A 15191-nucleotide genomic window follows, 5' to 3' on the forward strand; every position below is an offset into this window, starting at 1 on the left:
AATACCTAGCCTCTCCAACATGGTAGGTAACGAACTAGAGAGAGTTCTTTGCCCTGTCAGAGCTCTCAAATATTATCTTAAGAGGTCTAAACCTATTCGAGGACAGTCAGAAGCTTTATGGTGTGCCATCAAGAAGCCTTCGAGACCCATGTCCAAGAATGGGCTTTCGTATTATATAAGGCTTCTGATCAGAGAAGCACATTCTCACTTAAAGGAGGAAGACCTTGCATTGCTGAAGGTAAGGACCCACGAAGTAAGAGCCGTAGCTACTTCGATGGCCTTTAATAAAAACCGTTCTCTGCAGAGCATAATGGATGCAACCTATTGGAGGAGCAAGTCAGTGTTTGCATCATTTTATCTGAAAGATGTCCAGTCTCTTTACGAGAACTGCTACACCCTGGGACCATTCGTAGCAGCGAGTGCAGTAGTAGGTGAGGGCTCAGCCACTACATTCCCTTAATCCCATAACCTTTTTTTAACCTTTCTCTTGAATACTTTTATTGTTGTTTTTATGGTTGTTACGGTAGGCTAAGAAGCCTTCCGCATCCTTTGATTTGGCGGGTGGTCTATTCATTCTTGAGAAGCGCCTGGGTTAAAGGTTTGGTAGAGGTCCTTTAGTAGGGGTTGCAACCCCGTGTACTTTGGCACCTTTGGGTTGATTCAGCCTCCAAGAGGAACGCTGCGCTCAGTAAGGAAGACGAACTTTAAATAAAGAGGCAGAGTAACGGTTCTATTCGACTTCCTTACCAGGTACTTATTATTTCATTGTTATTTGAGATAACTGTTATATGAAATATGGGATACTTAGCTATCCTTTAATCTTGTACACTGGTTTTCACCCACCTCCCTGGGTGTGAATCAGCTACATGATTATCGGGTAAGTTTAATATTGAAAAATGTTATTTTTATTAGTAAAATAAATTTTTGAATATACTTACCCGATAATCATGATTTAATCGACCCTCCCTTCCTCCCCAGAGAGAACCAGTGGACCGAGGAATAATTGAGGAGGTGTCAACAAGAAGTACTTGAGTACCTGGCCACAGGTGGCGCTGGTAAGTACACCCCCTTCTAGTATTGTGATAGCTGGCGTATCCCTCCATAGAATTCTGTCGGGCAACGGAGTTGACAGCTACATGATTATCGGGTAAGTATATTCAAAAATTTATTTTACTAATAAAAATAACATATTTTTTTACACCTTACTTCATAAAATCGATAAAAATACTATTAATTACGTGTTTACAAGCTTGACAACCTGGACACAGCGATATCTGCTACTATGTACAGCTGTCAAAGGTCTAATTAGCTTCTCGTGAAGTGTATTAGAATTAATGAAGCCAACTGTACCATCAGGTAAATGATTCGGGCACGCACAGTAATGACTTTTACACCACTCAAGGCCCCTCTTCCAGTGATCGCAGATTTCTTGTACTGTACTACAGTACCTCCGTAAGGAGAAACTCTACTCAGTTTCTGTGATAAGAGCTGTTGCTCGGCCTTGAGCTAAGTGTAAACTTAACAGGGTAGACATTTCTTCTTTGGAGGAAATTTCATTGCTCTTACAAAAATTTGAGTAGTCCAGCCCTCCTGCTCGGAATACAGTCAATCTTCTAGCCTCATTAAAAAAAGGCGCCCTTTGAACTGTTGAGACAAAATTCTGATAAGGACCTTCTGCCGAGCGAGTGAGCTAGCTTCATGCGCTTTCGTTCAACATCACCCATCCAAAGGGGTGGAGGGAGGTCTCCCTGGGCTTCGTAGCTAAGACTCAGAACCTTTTTATCTTGAAAGATTACAAGTCTAAATGGGGTAACTGAGGACCCTGATCAACTCCTACCATATCCTGTTAGGGCATTTAGGTCCTATCTGAAGCTTACTAGGTCTTCAAGGCCTCACCTGCAAAATTTGTTCATCAGCACAGAAAGTGATTGGCAAGTGACTGGCAAGACCCATGGATACTTTCACCATGGGACCTGTGGTTGCTACTCAGCAGGTGGTTTAGTTGTCTCGGCTCCGTAACGGAACCAGTATCTGTAGATCAAAATCTGGAATAAAAGGGGAGAGTGACTGGCCTACTTTTCCATTTTCCCCCTGCTTGTGATACACCCTCAGAAACCTCTCCATTTGGACTTGATCTAAAGATAGGTAAGCTCATTTTTCTTTCAGCATTCGAATGTGTATCACATTCTATTCTTTTCATATTCTGTGAGGGAGAATGTTTTGTGACCAAGCAAACTTTCTTTTTAATTGACCACAGCTTCATCTTGACCTCAAGCTTGAGTCGAAACACAGTGTTCTGGCCTTAGCTCAGTACAACCTGATGCTTCTCTGGTTCACAAGGTGTAAGAGCACAAGTTAAACATTGACTCAATGCTAGATCTGTTTAGTTCCCGCCTAATGATGAGTCTCCCGTATACAGGACGATGGTTTGTTTTGGAACAAATGCCAAGTTTTTAGGTTACAGTAATTTGTATTTTTCCTAACTATAGAAACCCGAGGTCTTTGCCCATGCTTTCCCTCCAACACTAGCCCCCAAAGTAAGTCCTGGTTGCAATCCAATTGAAGTTACAGTGAGCTACATGGGCTGATTGCCTAGCCCCTACCAGGAGGTAACTACCTTGCCAGTTGTTACACCTCCTTTAAAGTTTTAGCTGCTGCATTCCAGCCTTCAGTAGTATCCATCTCCTATAATAAAGGATTCAGCTTTGTATAGTTAAGAAAAATACAAAATCATCTTTAAAATTTGTTATTTTTATTGTGTAATTGGCTGAAATGCTTAACCTTGCCTTTTCAGGATTACGTTGGTCGCACATGGGCATTTACTGTTCTTGTAGTTGCCTCTCTCGGCGTCATCTCTGCCCTTTACGTATGCATCTACGTGGCACTTCGCGTCTGCGATGGGACACTAAATGGCTCCCAGGTAAAGTATCTGGAATACCTCCTCAGTTTTGCACAGAGATTAATAGTTCGTTAATATGGGTTTCATATTTAATTTATATTATGCACATTTGAATTGCTTTCAGAAGTCTTGGACTTTATTTTCAGAAGTGAACCATATATTTTTTAATTACATGCAGGTACTGGGAGCAGTCCTTCTCATGGGAGTAATGGGAGTTTATTCATCCTGTGTGGTCTACGTTTTGCCGCCTTCGCCTATTACGTGCGCGTTGCGGCAATGGGCACCGCCTTTGTGCTTGGCCCTCTGCTACGGCGTCATTCTAGTTAAATGCATGCACCTCAGAGCACTCGTTTCCTTGGGTCTTGGAGGGGAGGTGAGTAATTTACCGAATTATGTGATGACACTGACATTGGAATTCCACAGAACAGGACTAGCCAATCCAGTATACTTAAACCAGTGCAGTTATAATAGTCCCATGTAACCGAGTCTGTCAAATGCAAATGAATCAAACCTTATTTGAGGCTTGAGGCAATACATATGTAACTGAATCAGTGAAATGCACTTAAATCTAATTTCGTGCAATACATATGATCAATTTAGTGCTTATATGCAAGGACATTGCACTGTAATACAACTAAATTTAGATTTCGAGGCAAAGAACGAAGGTAACATGGATCCTTATATCCTTCTCGGTAAAGTAAGCGCCCTTAAGCAACCGTTTTTATTTGGGGAGATGGCATTTCAGAGTGTAAGATGCTTTTGAATTTTTATTTAATCGATCTTTAGAAGCAGCAATATGAACATCAGGGAAGGTTGATAGAAATATTATTTATTTATTTTGAGGTCTTCATTGAACATATGCTACTCCATAGCATAGCCACAATCTCTTTTAGCATGAGGCTCAATACTACACAGTATTCTAGAAGTTTTATTCCAGCTGTGACCAAGTTGTGGAATGATCTTCCTAATCGGGTAGTTGAATCAGTAGAACTTCAAAAGTTCAAAAAGTTGCAGAAAATGTTTTTATGTTGACCAAGCTGACATGAGTCGTCTTATAGATTACATATGATATATCTGTTTTGACGTTAATAGTTTACATATGACATATGTGTTTTGACGTTGTTACTGTTTTTTAGCATGATTTATTGTTAATTTGTTCTCATCATTTACTTATTTCCTTTCCTCACTGGGCTATGTTTCCCTATTAGAGCCCTTGGGCTTATAGCATCTTGCTTTTCCAACTAGGGTTGTAGCTTGGCTAGTAATAATAACAATAATAAATTTAACTCAAGTTCAGACATAAGGAAATTGGTACAAGTTTCCCTAGAATAACGCCAAGCACATCTTTAGCATAAAAAATTCAGTGTGATCGATGAAGAGGTCACAACTTATCATACATTATATTATTATAATCTCCAATATTAACAGTACATACTATAAAGTTATTTCCTGATACTTTGCCATGGACAGTTAATTTTGCTAACAAGATTTCAAACCTGACAATAAAATAAAATATTCATCAAGTACTTTGACTTCATTATAAACTCAACATATTTTATATAGGCTCTAAGACGAAACACATTTCTTTTCATATACCAAATGGTACAGCTCTTTATTTGTATCATATTTGCATCTACAAAATTTAAAAACTGCTCATCCCTCCTCTCTCCACAAGCAAGACAATTAGGATAGTATCTTCCTTTTCAGATGATGATAAATAATTTCACAGGCAGCTCCGTATGCTTTTCACACTGGACTTTACATTTCTCCATAGATGAAAATTAGTATTAGAGCATTTAATTATTTTTTTATGATTTAAGCACAGTATTAGGCAGTCATGTGATTTATTTTTAAAATCATATGACTGAAGGAATACCAGTTATACAATAGTTAACTTTATGCACCAAAGAATTAGCAAGGCAAAACACTTCTAAGAAGATGCATTTCGGCAACTTTCAAACCTTGAGGATCTCAATTGTACAACTGAGGCATAGGATTCACAGAGTTGTTAGGTGTTGTTTAGTTGGCGGTATGCCAGCACAGACTTACAGCAGGCAGTAAAAAAAAATATACATAATAGCAGTAAATTCTTTGGTCCACCTTGATTGATGCTACTATATAACTTACGAGGTTCCTTGACGATAAAATGTCTTGCGTAATTATTACACAAAAACTTTAATCTTGTTTGCATATTGATGGCTTCCTCCACAATGCCAATATAAAATAATACTGTTGATATTCTATGATTACAATTGGCAACAAAAATCACACTGTAAACTCAATTTTGTATTTAAGTACAGTAACTTTATATAAGTCTAGGGACTATATAAGTCTAGGGACTATATAAGTCTAGGGACTTCATATGTCTATAACTCATTATGTAATATTTTTACTATTAAAAGATGTAGAAAGTCGTCCTTGTATTTAGGAATTGCGAGAATGCTTTATGAAATTATCATAATCTAGTATTCTCGAGTAACACCCGCACATCGACTATTGCAACCACATATATGATGCATTTACTGTACAGTACTTTTAAGTCATATCCTTATGTCAAATTTACATTTTCAGGTTTCACAAGTGAATTTACATATTTCCCTCATCTTCATGGTGGGAGTGGAAGGTGTCCTGTGTATGTTAGGTCATGCTGGAGGCCTGGGTATAGGGGAAGAACCTCTTGTTATTTTAGCCTCGGACGGGAGTCGGCTCTGTGGCCAGAAGAGGGTGGCAACACTTGCCACTCGAATCTACTTGATACTACTGCTTGTTCTGTGTTTGGTCCTTTCTACACTCAACAGGAAGATACATAGGAACCATAATGAGGTAATCATTAATAAACTTTTAGGTTTTGGCCAGTTAAATTATTGATGGTGATATACTGTGACAAAAGGTTCACCTTAAAAAAAAATATATATCTAACTGTATTCTAAATATTTCATAAAGGGTCGTTGGTTGCTTCTGTGCTCCTGCGTGTCGTGCCCTATAGTTGGGTTGTGGTCGGTGATGAGTTTCTTGGCGCCTCTCTCTCTTGATCCACCAACTACCTGCGTAGCTCTACTGGCATTGGCTTCTATAATTCTGGCCCTGGTGTTTATCCCCAAAATGAAAATAATCGCCAGGCAAGCAAGAGAATTCAGGTGAGAAGTATTATTATTACGGAGTGTTTCAAGTAAACTTACCACTGTATTTCTGGCTCGTATTAAAGTAACAGCTGATTTCTGGGGCAGCTTACACATACTAGATATTTAATTTTCTGTTATGTATTATCTAATTATTCTGAAATATTTCTAAAGTGGGTAAATACTTAGAATTCCATTAAGAAACCATTAACGGCTAATTTACTCAAGACCTGATATGTATGGCCAAACAAGCTAGATTTTCCTCCACTGGTATAACAGCAAAAATAAAATAAATTTACCATTTCCGCAGGCACAAAAATCTTGGAGGGACAGCATCCGTTTCCACTATCTTCTCCCACATGGAAGGTTCTGGGCCCTTGGGTGTTGCATCCTTAAAAGATGGTGTGAAACCAGCCTTGAATGAGGAAAGTGTACTTGCCCATTCTCATCATGGCGACACTCTGAATTCATCAAGATCATCAGTGGCCTCTCACCAGAGCTATAGGGCTGCTTTCCATGCAGCTTATGGCTTCCCCCAACCCCAAGAACCTCTGGGAACATCGCCTCGCCACATCATGAAGAACCCTATTTATGACGCCACCCCAGGAGCGTACCCTTGAGTGATTTCAAGTTTGTAGCAAATCAATCTGAGGTTTGTCATGGTTCTAATATTCAAAACATATCAAGTCTTTGTGAGCACAAAGGAATATTATTCAATATTTTGTTAGACAGAATTCATTATAGCAAGAAATTTTTAATACCCTATTCAAGATTTTTTTTTTATGTCAATTTTGTTACAGACCTTGCCCTAATTTTTCCAAACCTAGTCATTGCATTTTATTGGAGTTTCTTTTGTGCATCGCCAGCATATTATTTGATTTTGCCTTTTTCATCTTCTAATTACTTGAAACAATTAGAGAATAGGTATTATTTGGAGTACAATGTATTATTTAGATATGTTACTCACTAGGCCAAGTAAGTTATAATGAAGCGCACAAAAATAATACCCATTTCATATCACCTGGAATTATATTTTTCTAGGTATATAAACCCTAAGTAAATTTAGAGTTATAGTGTAAAGTGGCTTAGCAGAATACTTGTAAGATATACATTTAAATCTGCATCCAGTATTAGAGCATTAATATGATGTTACATAAGGATGAGAGAGGTAAGTAAATTGTAAGATATTTGGACAATAAAGAACTGATACATACAGTTACCTTAAGGAAAGATATGTGTAGCATCTCCACTTCTTGTCATCCCAAGAATAGTTTTGTTTTCTATACTAATGAATATGTTTTACATGTACAAATATATTGTATTCCCCCTTTGTCTTCCTGAAGCTCTTATCAATCTTTCTGAAATAATTTACGAGAAGTGGAAATGTTATGCGAGGTAGAAAAGGTAGTGCAGTACTTCCATACAACGCCGTTGACAATACACAATTACGTTTACAGACGAGAATTCTTCTAGTATTATGTTGTACCAAGATTACAGAAGATATTTGTAAATGCATGTATCATGTTTTAAGTCTCCAAACTTGGTATTACATGACACTGATATAGTACTCTGTAGAAAACCTGAGTAGGTACCTATTATTTTAGGGAAAAATAGAGGGAAAATATTAATGTAAAGACGACAAGCAATGGGTGTAATATCAGTTTTATAAATTCTACATCAAAATATATCTAATCAGAGGTATGTTTAGCCATTTGGTTCCAGTGCCTTCAATGCAATTAAATGTCAAATTGACATTACATCTTCAATTTAGACTGGGGCATCTTGGCGAAAGGCAAAGCCTCAATAACTAATGAAATATTATCTCCTCTACTTGGAGTTTTACTGAAGACACCCATCTGTTTATCTATATTGTTTAGCAAGTGCCTTTTGACAGCTTGTGCCCTTACCTATAAGAGTGGTATGTGTCAAGTATTAAAAAAAAGGCCTTAGGTGAAGCTCTGGACTTATCTTTGTCTAACAAACAAAGATAACTCTTATTGTTTAGTGCAGTAATGATTTTAGTACAGTATTAACTATGTAAATCATTGTCAATATAATTATATTTGTGTCAACCACAATGATTCATTTATCATTTAAGTAATCCTTAGCTATTTAGCTGGACTTTTAATCTATATTAAGATAATTTTAGTTTTGTTACCAATATTTATTTAACCTTTAGAGTTATGAAAGAAAGTATAGGCATACTATGTATTTTGTGACTAAAAATATGAATGATGATACAGGTAGAGATGAAAAGGAGTTCACAAAACATTCCAAAAGGATTCATCAAATTTTTGAGTTGTATGATTTTCCTAATAAAAATTGAAAATATTGCTTTCTTTTCTTGTCTTGACAAAATCCACTGTAGTTTTTCTATTTGTTCAAAATGACTTATTGTTATAAAAATAATCCTCCTCCATATCTTGCTAATGACAGCTTACACTTTTTTATATTTCTAATTTGTCATACATAATTTTTTTCTTAGCTGTAAATGAAATTCTGTCATCTAAGACTTATTCACAAGATATGAAATCTATGTAATTTCAGATTCAACGAGACTTAAGGAATTATGGTAACTGTAAATTTATCATATAGACAGGTTCGTTGCCAAGGTTTTTTAAGTCACTGAGATCCTGACTTTAAGACTACCAAAATAGTCACTCTGTCCCTTCTTCGGTTAACTCTTCGAAGGGCAAACCAAAGAAGACCGATAACCTTGGGATTGTAGGGCAAGCTCTCAAGATGGTAGATCACCTGCTTTCCCCAAATTTACCAGAAAGGCTCCTCTTGAGAGGAGCCCAATCTTCAGCTTTGGATATCCTGTTCGTTGTCCTTGCTCCGGCCAAATCTATTCAAATTTCAGATAAGTTGCATAATGTGCTTTTGCCATCTTCACTGCCCATGAATATTGTAGTGTCAAAATTGACTTTGTCTTGGACTTTTCTGCCTACTCTGGGAGTGCTGTAAGCAGTTTCTTGGGCTATAGCCCAGTTGAGAGTACTGGTTTGGCTTCTAAGCCAGTGAAGAGCACCCCTGTATTTGTTCAGGCTTTGGTTCCAAAAGATTTTAGCACGAATCTTCCTGAGGCATGCAAGGTTAAGGAGTGCCATCACCAAATGAATCTTTCAGTGGCAGCATTCCACCACACAAAGCGCATACCTCAAGCAAATGAGCCTCCACTTGTGAGTGAGAGCCATACAGGAGCGCGCAACCTAACAGCACGCGACCGTCAGCCATTACTTCAGCCAGGAGCGCAGTTCAACTATGAAAGACTCTTCACAAGAGTAGTACAAGCTAAGAAAAAGTAGCATTTGGAGGACATGCCTCCTGATGTTCTCTATGAGAGAAAAGCTCAAAAGGCAACATCACCGTTGGGGGAACGGCCAGTGCCACTAACCAAGCCCTCAGAGTTGCTTATCATTCCTATTAAGGATTACAAAGGAGTCATGCCCTAAGAATCTTGAACACCCATAGGATTTGTGAGTTGCTCCTCTGAATGTAAAAAAAAAAAAGGGCATCCACGGCTTACAGGCCCTAGACTGGGGCTCCCAAAATTTACATGTGAATATAGGCTCTGTCCTAATAGAGATTATCTATGGGAGTGTTGAAATCGACCCAAGAGCCATCACCACAACCATGTTCAGTCCCAGACTCCCGGATGAGTGGAACCTCCTCTTTGAATGTTACGTGTCCCCCATATATTTGACCCTTTTTAAAGGGCGAGAAAGTCAGGGAGATGAATAATATTGCTTCAAAAAGGACAATTAAATGGCTGCCATCTATGAGACTCCACAGAGCCACAATGAAATATCTCCTAAGAATGCAAAACTCTCCCGAGCCTGCAAAGACTTCCCACGACGCAGACTCAATGGATCTTGCAACGGAAAGACCCTTTGAGTCTACATCTACTGAGCCTGAAGGTCTTAGGACTTATCAAAGTCTGACAACTGCATCTCCAGAAGGCAGACTTCCCAGATAACTTATTCAGGAAAGCACACACATTGAGTTGCCATGGTCAAGTCAGACCAAAATGACCATCCACAAACTAGAAGCCCAAGTTCCTGCAACCAAAGACTGCGAGCAGCTTATTCCTTGAAGTGAATTCCTCTTGTCTTTTTGAAACAGATGAAATTCTGCATGACAGAGGGAGCTCATCCTTCCCTTAGACCCTGAGGTAGCAAACCTAACCCCAGGGATGTCAGCAGAAAGGATCGCACAACAAGCTTCACTTTTCTCGTCTTCAGAGGCCATGAATATGGAAGCAGCGGCTGTCTGTTTTGTAGGCTTCCTCTTGGTTGGATCCCTAGTCTGATACACACTCATAATTTGCAGTACCTCAGGATACTGAGGTACGAAAGAGGGTATGAGGAGCTTGCCTTTTCAAGTGCAAAGACAGTTAAGTTTTTGGTACACTAGTGGAGCAAATGGGTACCAAACCGAAGCGATGCAATGGTCAACAAGTTCATCAGACACATGGCTTCCAAAGACCTACGAAATGCCTCACTGACACAGGGCGCCTCTTTCTCTCCTTGGATGAAGTTGATGCAATGGTGGCAAAGTAGGAAAAGACGAGTCAGCTTTTTTTTCTTCAGGAGAGCCGTCATCTTCAGACAACATCCTACAGTTCGTACTAAACACAAAACTTGCCCCACAGGCAACTGCCTGTGAGAGAGGCAGACAAACAACAATTTTCAATACAAGACATCAACTGACCAGAACCAGCCCTTTCAACGAAGGCATCAAGTTCTTCATTAGAGGAGGCAATCCCTCCATGTCACCACCTGTGGGGGGATGCCCGTTGAGTCTATGGAGGTAGCAATTCCAAGTAGCAGAATCATGGACAGCGGAGGTTTTGCACGTCGGATACTGCCTCTTGTCCTTAGGAGACTCCTAGTTTAGTGAATTTGCTTGAGAGTTCTGACTTTAAAATAGAAGGTACATAATCATATTTCAAGGGAGAAAAATGATGCTATAAGCTGAATGAGCAAGTATATCCCTGTTTTTCGCGACAAGTTTAAACCAATAGTATGATTTGTCACATCCCCCCAAAAAGCAGGACTCGCGTATTCACAATAAAAAATACCTTCTTATAAACTTACCTTGTGTAGCACCCTATAGACAGTAGTCCAGTGAAGGTTCTTTGTGTTCTCCAACCAGTTGCAATGCCTTGATAAATCTCATCAGCCTCTTCCGAAATAGTTCTCCATCTTCTATGTATTTTCAGTTTCCATTCTCATCTCTTACTTAAAAACCTATTCTTAACAGTCCTGAAATTAGTCTGGATTTTTTAAGATAATTTATAATATCAGAATCAAAGTGAAAGATGTCCTGTGAATGAAAATATCTTTATTGATAAAATTAAAAATCTTCATCATGAATAAAAAGATCATACAAGAATAATAAAGGCGGCCATGGAAAATTTAGTGTCACGCTACTTTTTGTAAAATTACAGTAAAAAATAAAAAAGAAAAAGAAAAAAAATATTCATGGAAGACAACACACTATCTAGCTCTTCCCCTGCCACGAGTGAAACTTCCACGTGAAGTTATTCCCCCTCTTCCACGTCCACCGGGACCTCCCTTCACTTTTGGAGGAGGAGACTTTGGACGGAGAGCTTCAATTCTCTCTGTACACCCGGTGGTAGTCTGTCCGCTTGAAAAATATCCTGCGTATACATCAGGGTCAAAGTTACTGCTTGTTAGGCCAGGTCCTATTGTTAACCAACCCGGTCGAATTGTACTATCTCGTCCAAACAAATGTAATCTGCAAAGAAATAAATTACATATATATGAATTAAATTTTACTGCTGAAGAAGGTGATGAATGCAAGAGTTGATGGGAGAAGTGCAAGAGGAAGGCCAAGGTTTGACTAGATAGATGGAGTGAAGAAAGCCCTAGGTGACAGGATAGATGTGAAACAGGCAAAAGAGCATACTAGGAATAGAAATGAATGGTGATGAATGTGACATAGTTCCATTAGTCCTTGCTACTACCTAGGTGACCACTAAGGAAGTGGAAGTAGGGGAGCCAGCATATGAACCTTTCTTTTCGGTAGAAAACAGGAGAGGGTGAGCTGTGGCACTCTAACAGTACCCGCCAAACTCGGCTGAGTCTCTCATCAGGCAAGGAGGAAGAAAATCCCCTCATGTTTCTTTTTAGATGTCAGCTACCTCCCAAAATTGGGGATAAGTGCCATAGTAGGTAGATATATAACAGGATAGAGCAGTCCATAATAAAACCATGAACACCTTTATAGTCTACAGCAATAAAGGAAATGACAATACTAGGCAGTGACATCGTGACACCTCCATAGAATCATATCACTTTGATACTGAATGCTGTGAAACAAATAACTCCCATAATTCAATAAACTTGGCAACGAGATTAAAAGCTGTCAAATGACAAACCTTCTATCAAAAGTATAGATCCTATTACTGTGTAATGAAAACCACCAAGAGGATTACATTCTGAAAAAAGAAAAATAATATTTGAAACAAGTTACATTAGCACCTTCATTATTTGTAGAGACAAAGACTGGAGAACAATACTACACTGACAGCAATATCTTTAAAAGCATGATCCCTCCTTTGAGTACTATCTTGACTCAGTAAGGGCTCAAGATGAATAAGGAGATATCCTTGACAATGACTATTCACAAAAACTGATTGTAGGCCAATGGAGTCATTGTAGCTCTTTGTTAATGTGTTCCCAAAAATAATATAATACCCTGCTATGATGACATGAAGGTTATGGTTTTTTCCAAACAATATATTGTATTATCATCTCCAAAATCATGTCCTTTGACCTCAAAGGGAGGTAAGTCTCAATAAAATTCAATTCAAGGTCCAAGTATAATTACATATTTGCAGCAAAGTTAACAGCAACATTAAATAAATTAAAGGGATCAAAAGACCTACTGTATCATAAATCTGTATGTGAGTATAGATACTGTATGAAGAAAATAATAAAAAAAAACCTTGCGATTACTTCTACGTGATCATGATCTATCTATCTACCATGGCACTTGCTCCAAATTTTGGGAGTAGCCGACATAAAAAAAAAAGAACAAATGGGGACTTTACTTCTCTTCCCTTTTCCCAGCCAAACGAAGGATTCAGCCGAGTTTGGTTGGTAGCCTACAGCTAGGGTGCCACAGCCCATCATCCTCCGTTATCCACCACAATTGAAGCTTTATATACTGAATCCCCTACTGCTGCTACCTCATCGGTCACCAACACGACCAGAGGAAGCAGCAGGGCTTGTCAGAACTGCATCATAATTGCTAGCCATTCATTAATATTTCTAGCATGGTCTTTTGCCTCTTTCATATCTATCCTCCTATCACCTAAAGCTTTCTTCACTCCATTCATCCACCTAAACCTTGATAAACCGCACTGCAATAATCATGGAATTATTGCAACAAAATAAGTAAAATTTTCTTTATAAATACAAAAAGAAAATAATAGAGTTAATTTACCTACGGCGTCCCAAACAAAAATGTTCAATGATGTGGAAGATTTCTACTGGTTTTTCTAATGATCCATACTCTGCCTCTTCTGAGATAATCAGGTCAATGTCTACATTGGCATGAATAAAGTCACCATCAGTTGATCTTCTTACTGTACCCTTTATGCCCATTAAACAATGTTCCTGAAAGAGAAAAACTGTTCAGATTCTCAGGTATGAAGCCCTTTGAATATTGCTAGGTAAACATTATTAGAATAAGCTTAACCCTTTTACCCCTAATGGACGTACTGGTACGTTTCACAAAACTCATCCCTTTACCCCCATAGACGTACTGGTACGTCCTTGCAAAAATCTGTTATTTACACTTTTTTTTGCATATTTTTTATAACTTTAGGAGAAACTTCAGGCATTTTCCAAAAGAATGTGACCAACCTGACCTCTCTATGACGAAAATTAAGGCTGTTAGAGCAATTTAAAAAATATATTGCAAAATGTGCTTAAAAAAAATGCCTGGGGGTTAAAGGTTGGAAAGTTCCAAATAGCCTAGGGGTAAAAGGGTTAATAAATCAATGAAAAATTACCATCTAAACTTTTGCCAAAGTCAAATGAGTACTACAGTTTATTGCACAAATGTTTTCTTTATAAAACTTGGCAAATGAGTATAAAAAGCCTTTAGTAATGAGTTAATAACTACATTGTATGGGGAAGGTAAGGCTATAAATTATAGCGCCCTTACATATAAATGAGTTATGTTCCAGGAGGTCATTAATGGAAATCCTTCATTCCTGAGGCCATAAAAAATACAGAATGCAAGAGAAAAAGAGAGAGGGCATAACAAAACTACAACACAAACCGAAAAAATATAACATTTAAAAATTAATTTGTATTTTTCCTAGCAATACAGACCTAAGTGCTTTGAAATAGGTGATATTTCAGCACAAGCTGAAAAAGCTCTTGAATCATTAATAGCAGGAAACGACAAGTGGGTAAAGAAGCTGCACTCCTGTCTGAGTCAAAACACTTTTGACCTTCGGGCTAAGATTTAAGATGGGTCGAGCATAAAGTTTAACATAAAGGACTCAAGATGTTTACAGAGCTAAGAAAAATTAATTATCTTTAAAATTTATTTGCTTTAATGTGAAAACAAACCACTCATCCTTTAAAATAGGCAACTCCCTCCTTGGTGGGAGGCAATCCCTACAAATAAAACTGGGAAGGTCATTTTCTTCCCTGGAAGGGACATTCTCCCTAAACCAGCATGGGAGTGATGAAGATGACTCGAACAACCTCCAAACAGCTGAATAAAAAAATGATATTTTAATTATAAAATAAATTTTTGAATATACTTACCCGGTGAATATATAATAGCTGCTGCTCCAGCGGCTCGACAGAAAACACACACAAAAACTCGCGAGCAATCGCTATGAAGGTTGCGGGTGTGCCCACCAGCGCCAACTATCGGCCAGATACCACACATGCATGTAAACAAGCCTTCAATTCTTCTCGTCCCGCTGCGTCTCTATTGGGGAGGAAGGGAGGGCCTTTAATTTATATATTCACCGGGTAAGTATATTCAAAAATTTATTTTATAATTAAAATATCATTTTTAAATATTTAACTTAGCCGGTGAATATATAATAGCTGATTCACACCCAAGGCGGTGGGTAGAGACCAGAGTTAATTAAGTTTACAGCGTATATGCTTAGA

The 15191-nt window shown here is 38.2% G+C and overlaps 2 protein-coding genes across 4 annotated transcripts in view; one reads left to right on the top strand and one right to left on the bottom strand.

Annotated features, from left to right (window-relative positions):
* The window catches only part of LOC137655792 (metabotropic glutamate receptor 2-like), a 30253-nt gene extending 21948 nt beyond the window's left edge, over positions 1 to 8305 (top strand). The window contains exons 11-15 of the mRNA XM_068389939.1: positions 2795 to 2920; positions 3078 to 3272; positions 5471 to 5722; positions 5843 to 6036; positions 6329 to 8305. Of these exons, the coding sequence (XP_068246040.1) occupies positions 2795 to 2920; positions 3078 to 3272; positions 5471 to 5722; positions 5843 to 6036; positions 6329 to 6638 (1077 nt within the window). The 3' untranslated portion in view covers positions 6639 to 8305. The remainder of the gene's footprint in view (positions 1 to 2794; positions 2921 to 3077; positions 3273 to 5470; positions 5723 to 5842; positions 6037 to 6328) is intronic.
* A 3108-nt stretch (positions 8306 to 11413) lies between these two features.
* The window catches only part of LOC137655093 (N6-adenosine-methyltransferase non-catalytic subunit-like), a 42514-nt gene continuing 38736 nt past the window's right edge, over positions 11414 to 15191 (bottom strand). For 2 of the 3 annotated variants that reach the window (XM_068388989.1, XM_068388988.1), the window contains exons 7-8: positions 13495 to 13667; positions 11414 to 11781 (exon numbers count right to left, since the gene is read on the bottom strand). In XM_068388989.1, the coding sequence (XP_068245090.1) occupies positions 11520 to 11781; positions 13495 to 13667 (435 nt within the window). In that variant the 3' untranslated portion in view covers positions 11414 to 11519. The remainder of the gene's footprint in view (positions 11782 to 13494; positions 13668 to 15191) is intronic. The other variant, XM_068388987.1, reaches the window with a different exon arrangement.

The sequence above is a fragment of the Palaemon carinicauda genome, chromosome 16, assembly GCF_036898095.1.
Source record: "Palaemon carinicauda isolate YSFRI2023 chromosome 16, ASM3689809v2, whole genome shotgun sequence".
NCBI lineage: Eukaryota > Metazoa > Arthropoda > Malacostraca > Decapoda > Palaemonidae > Palaemon > Palaemon carinicauda.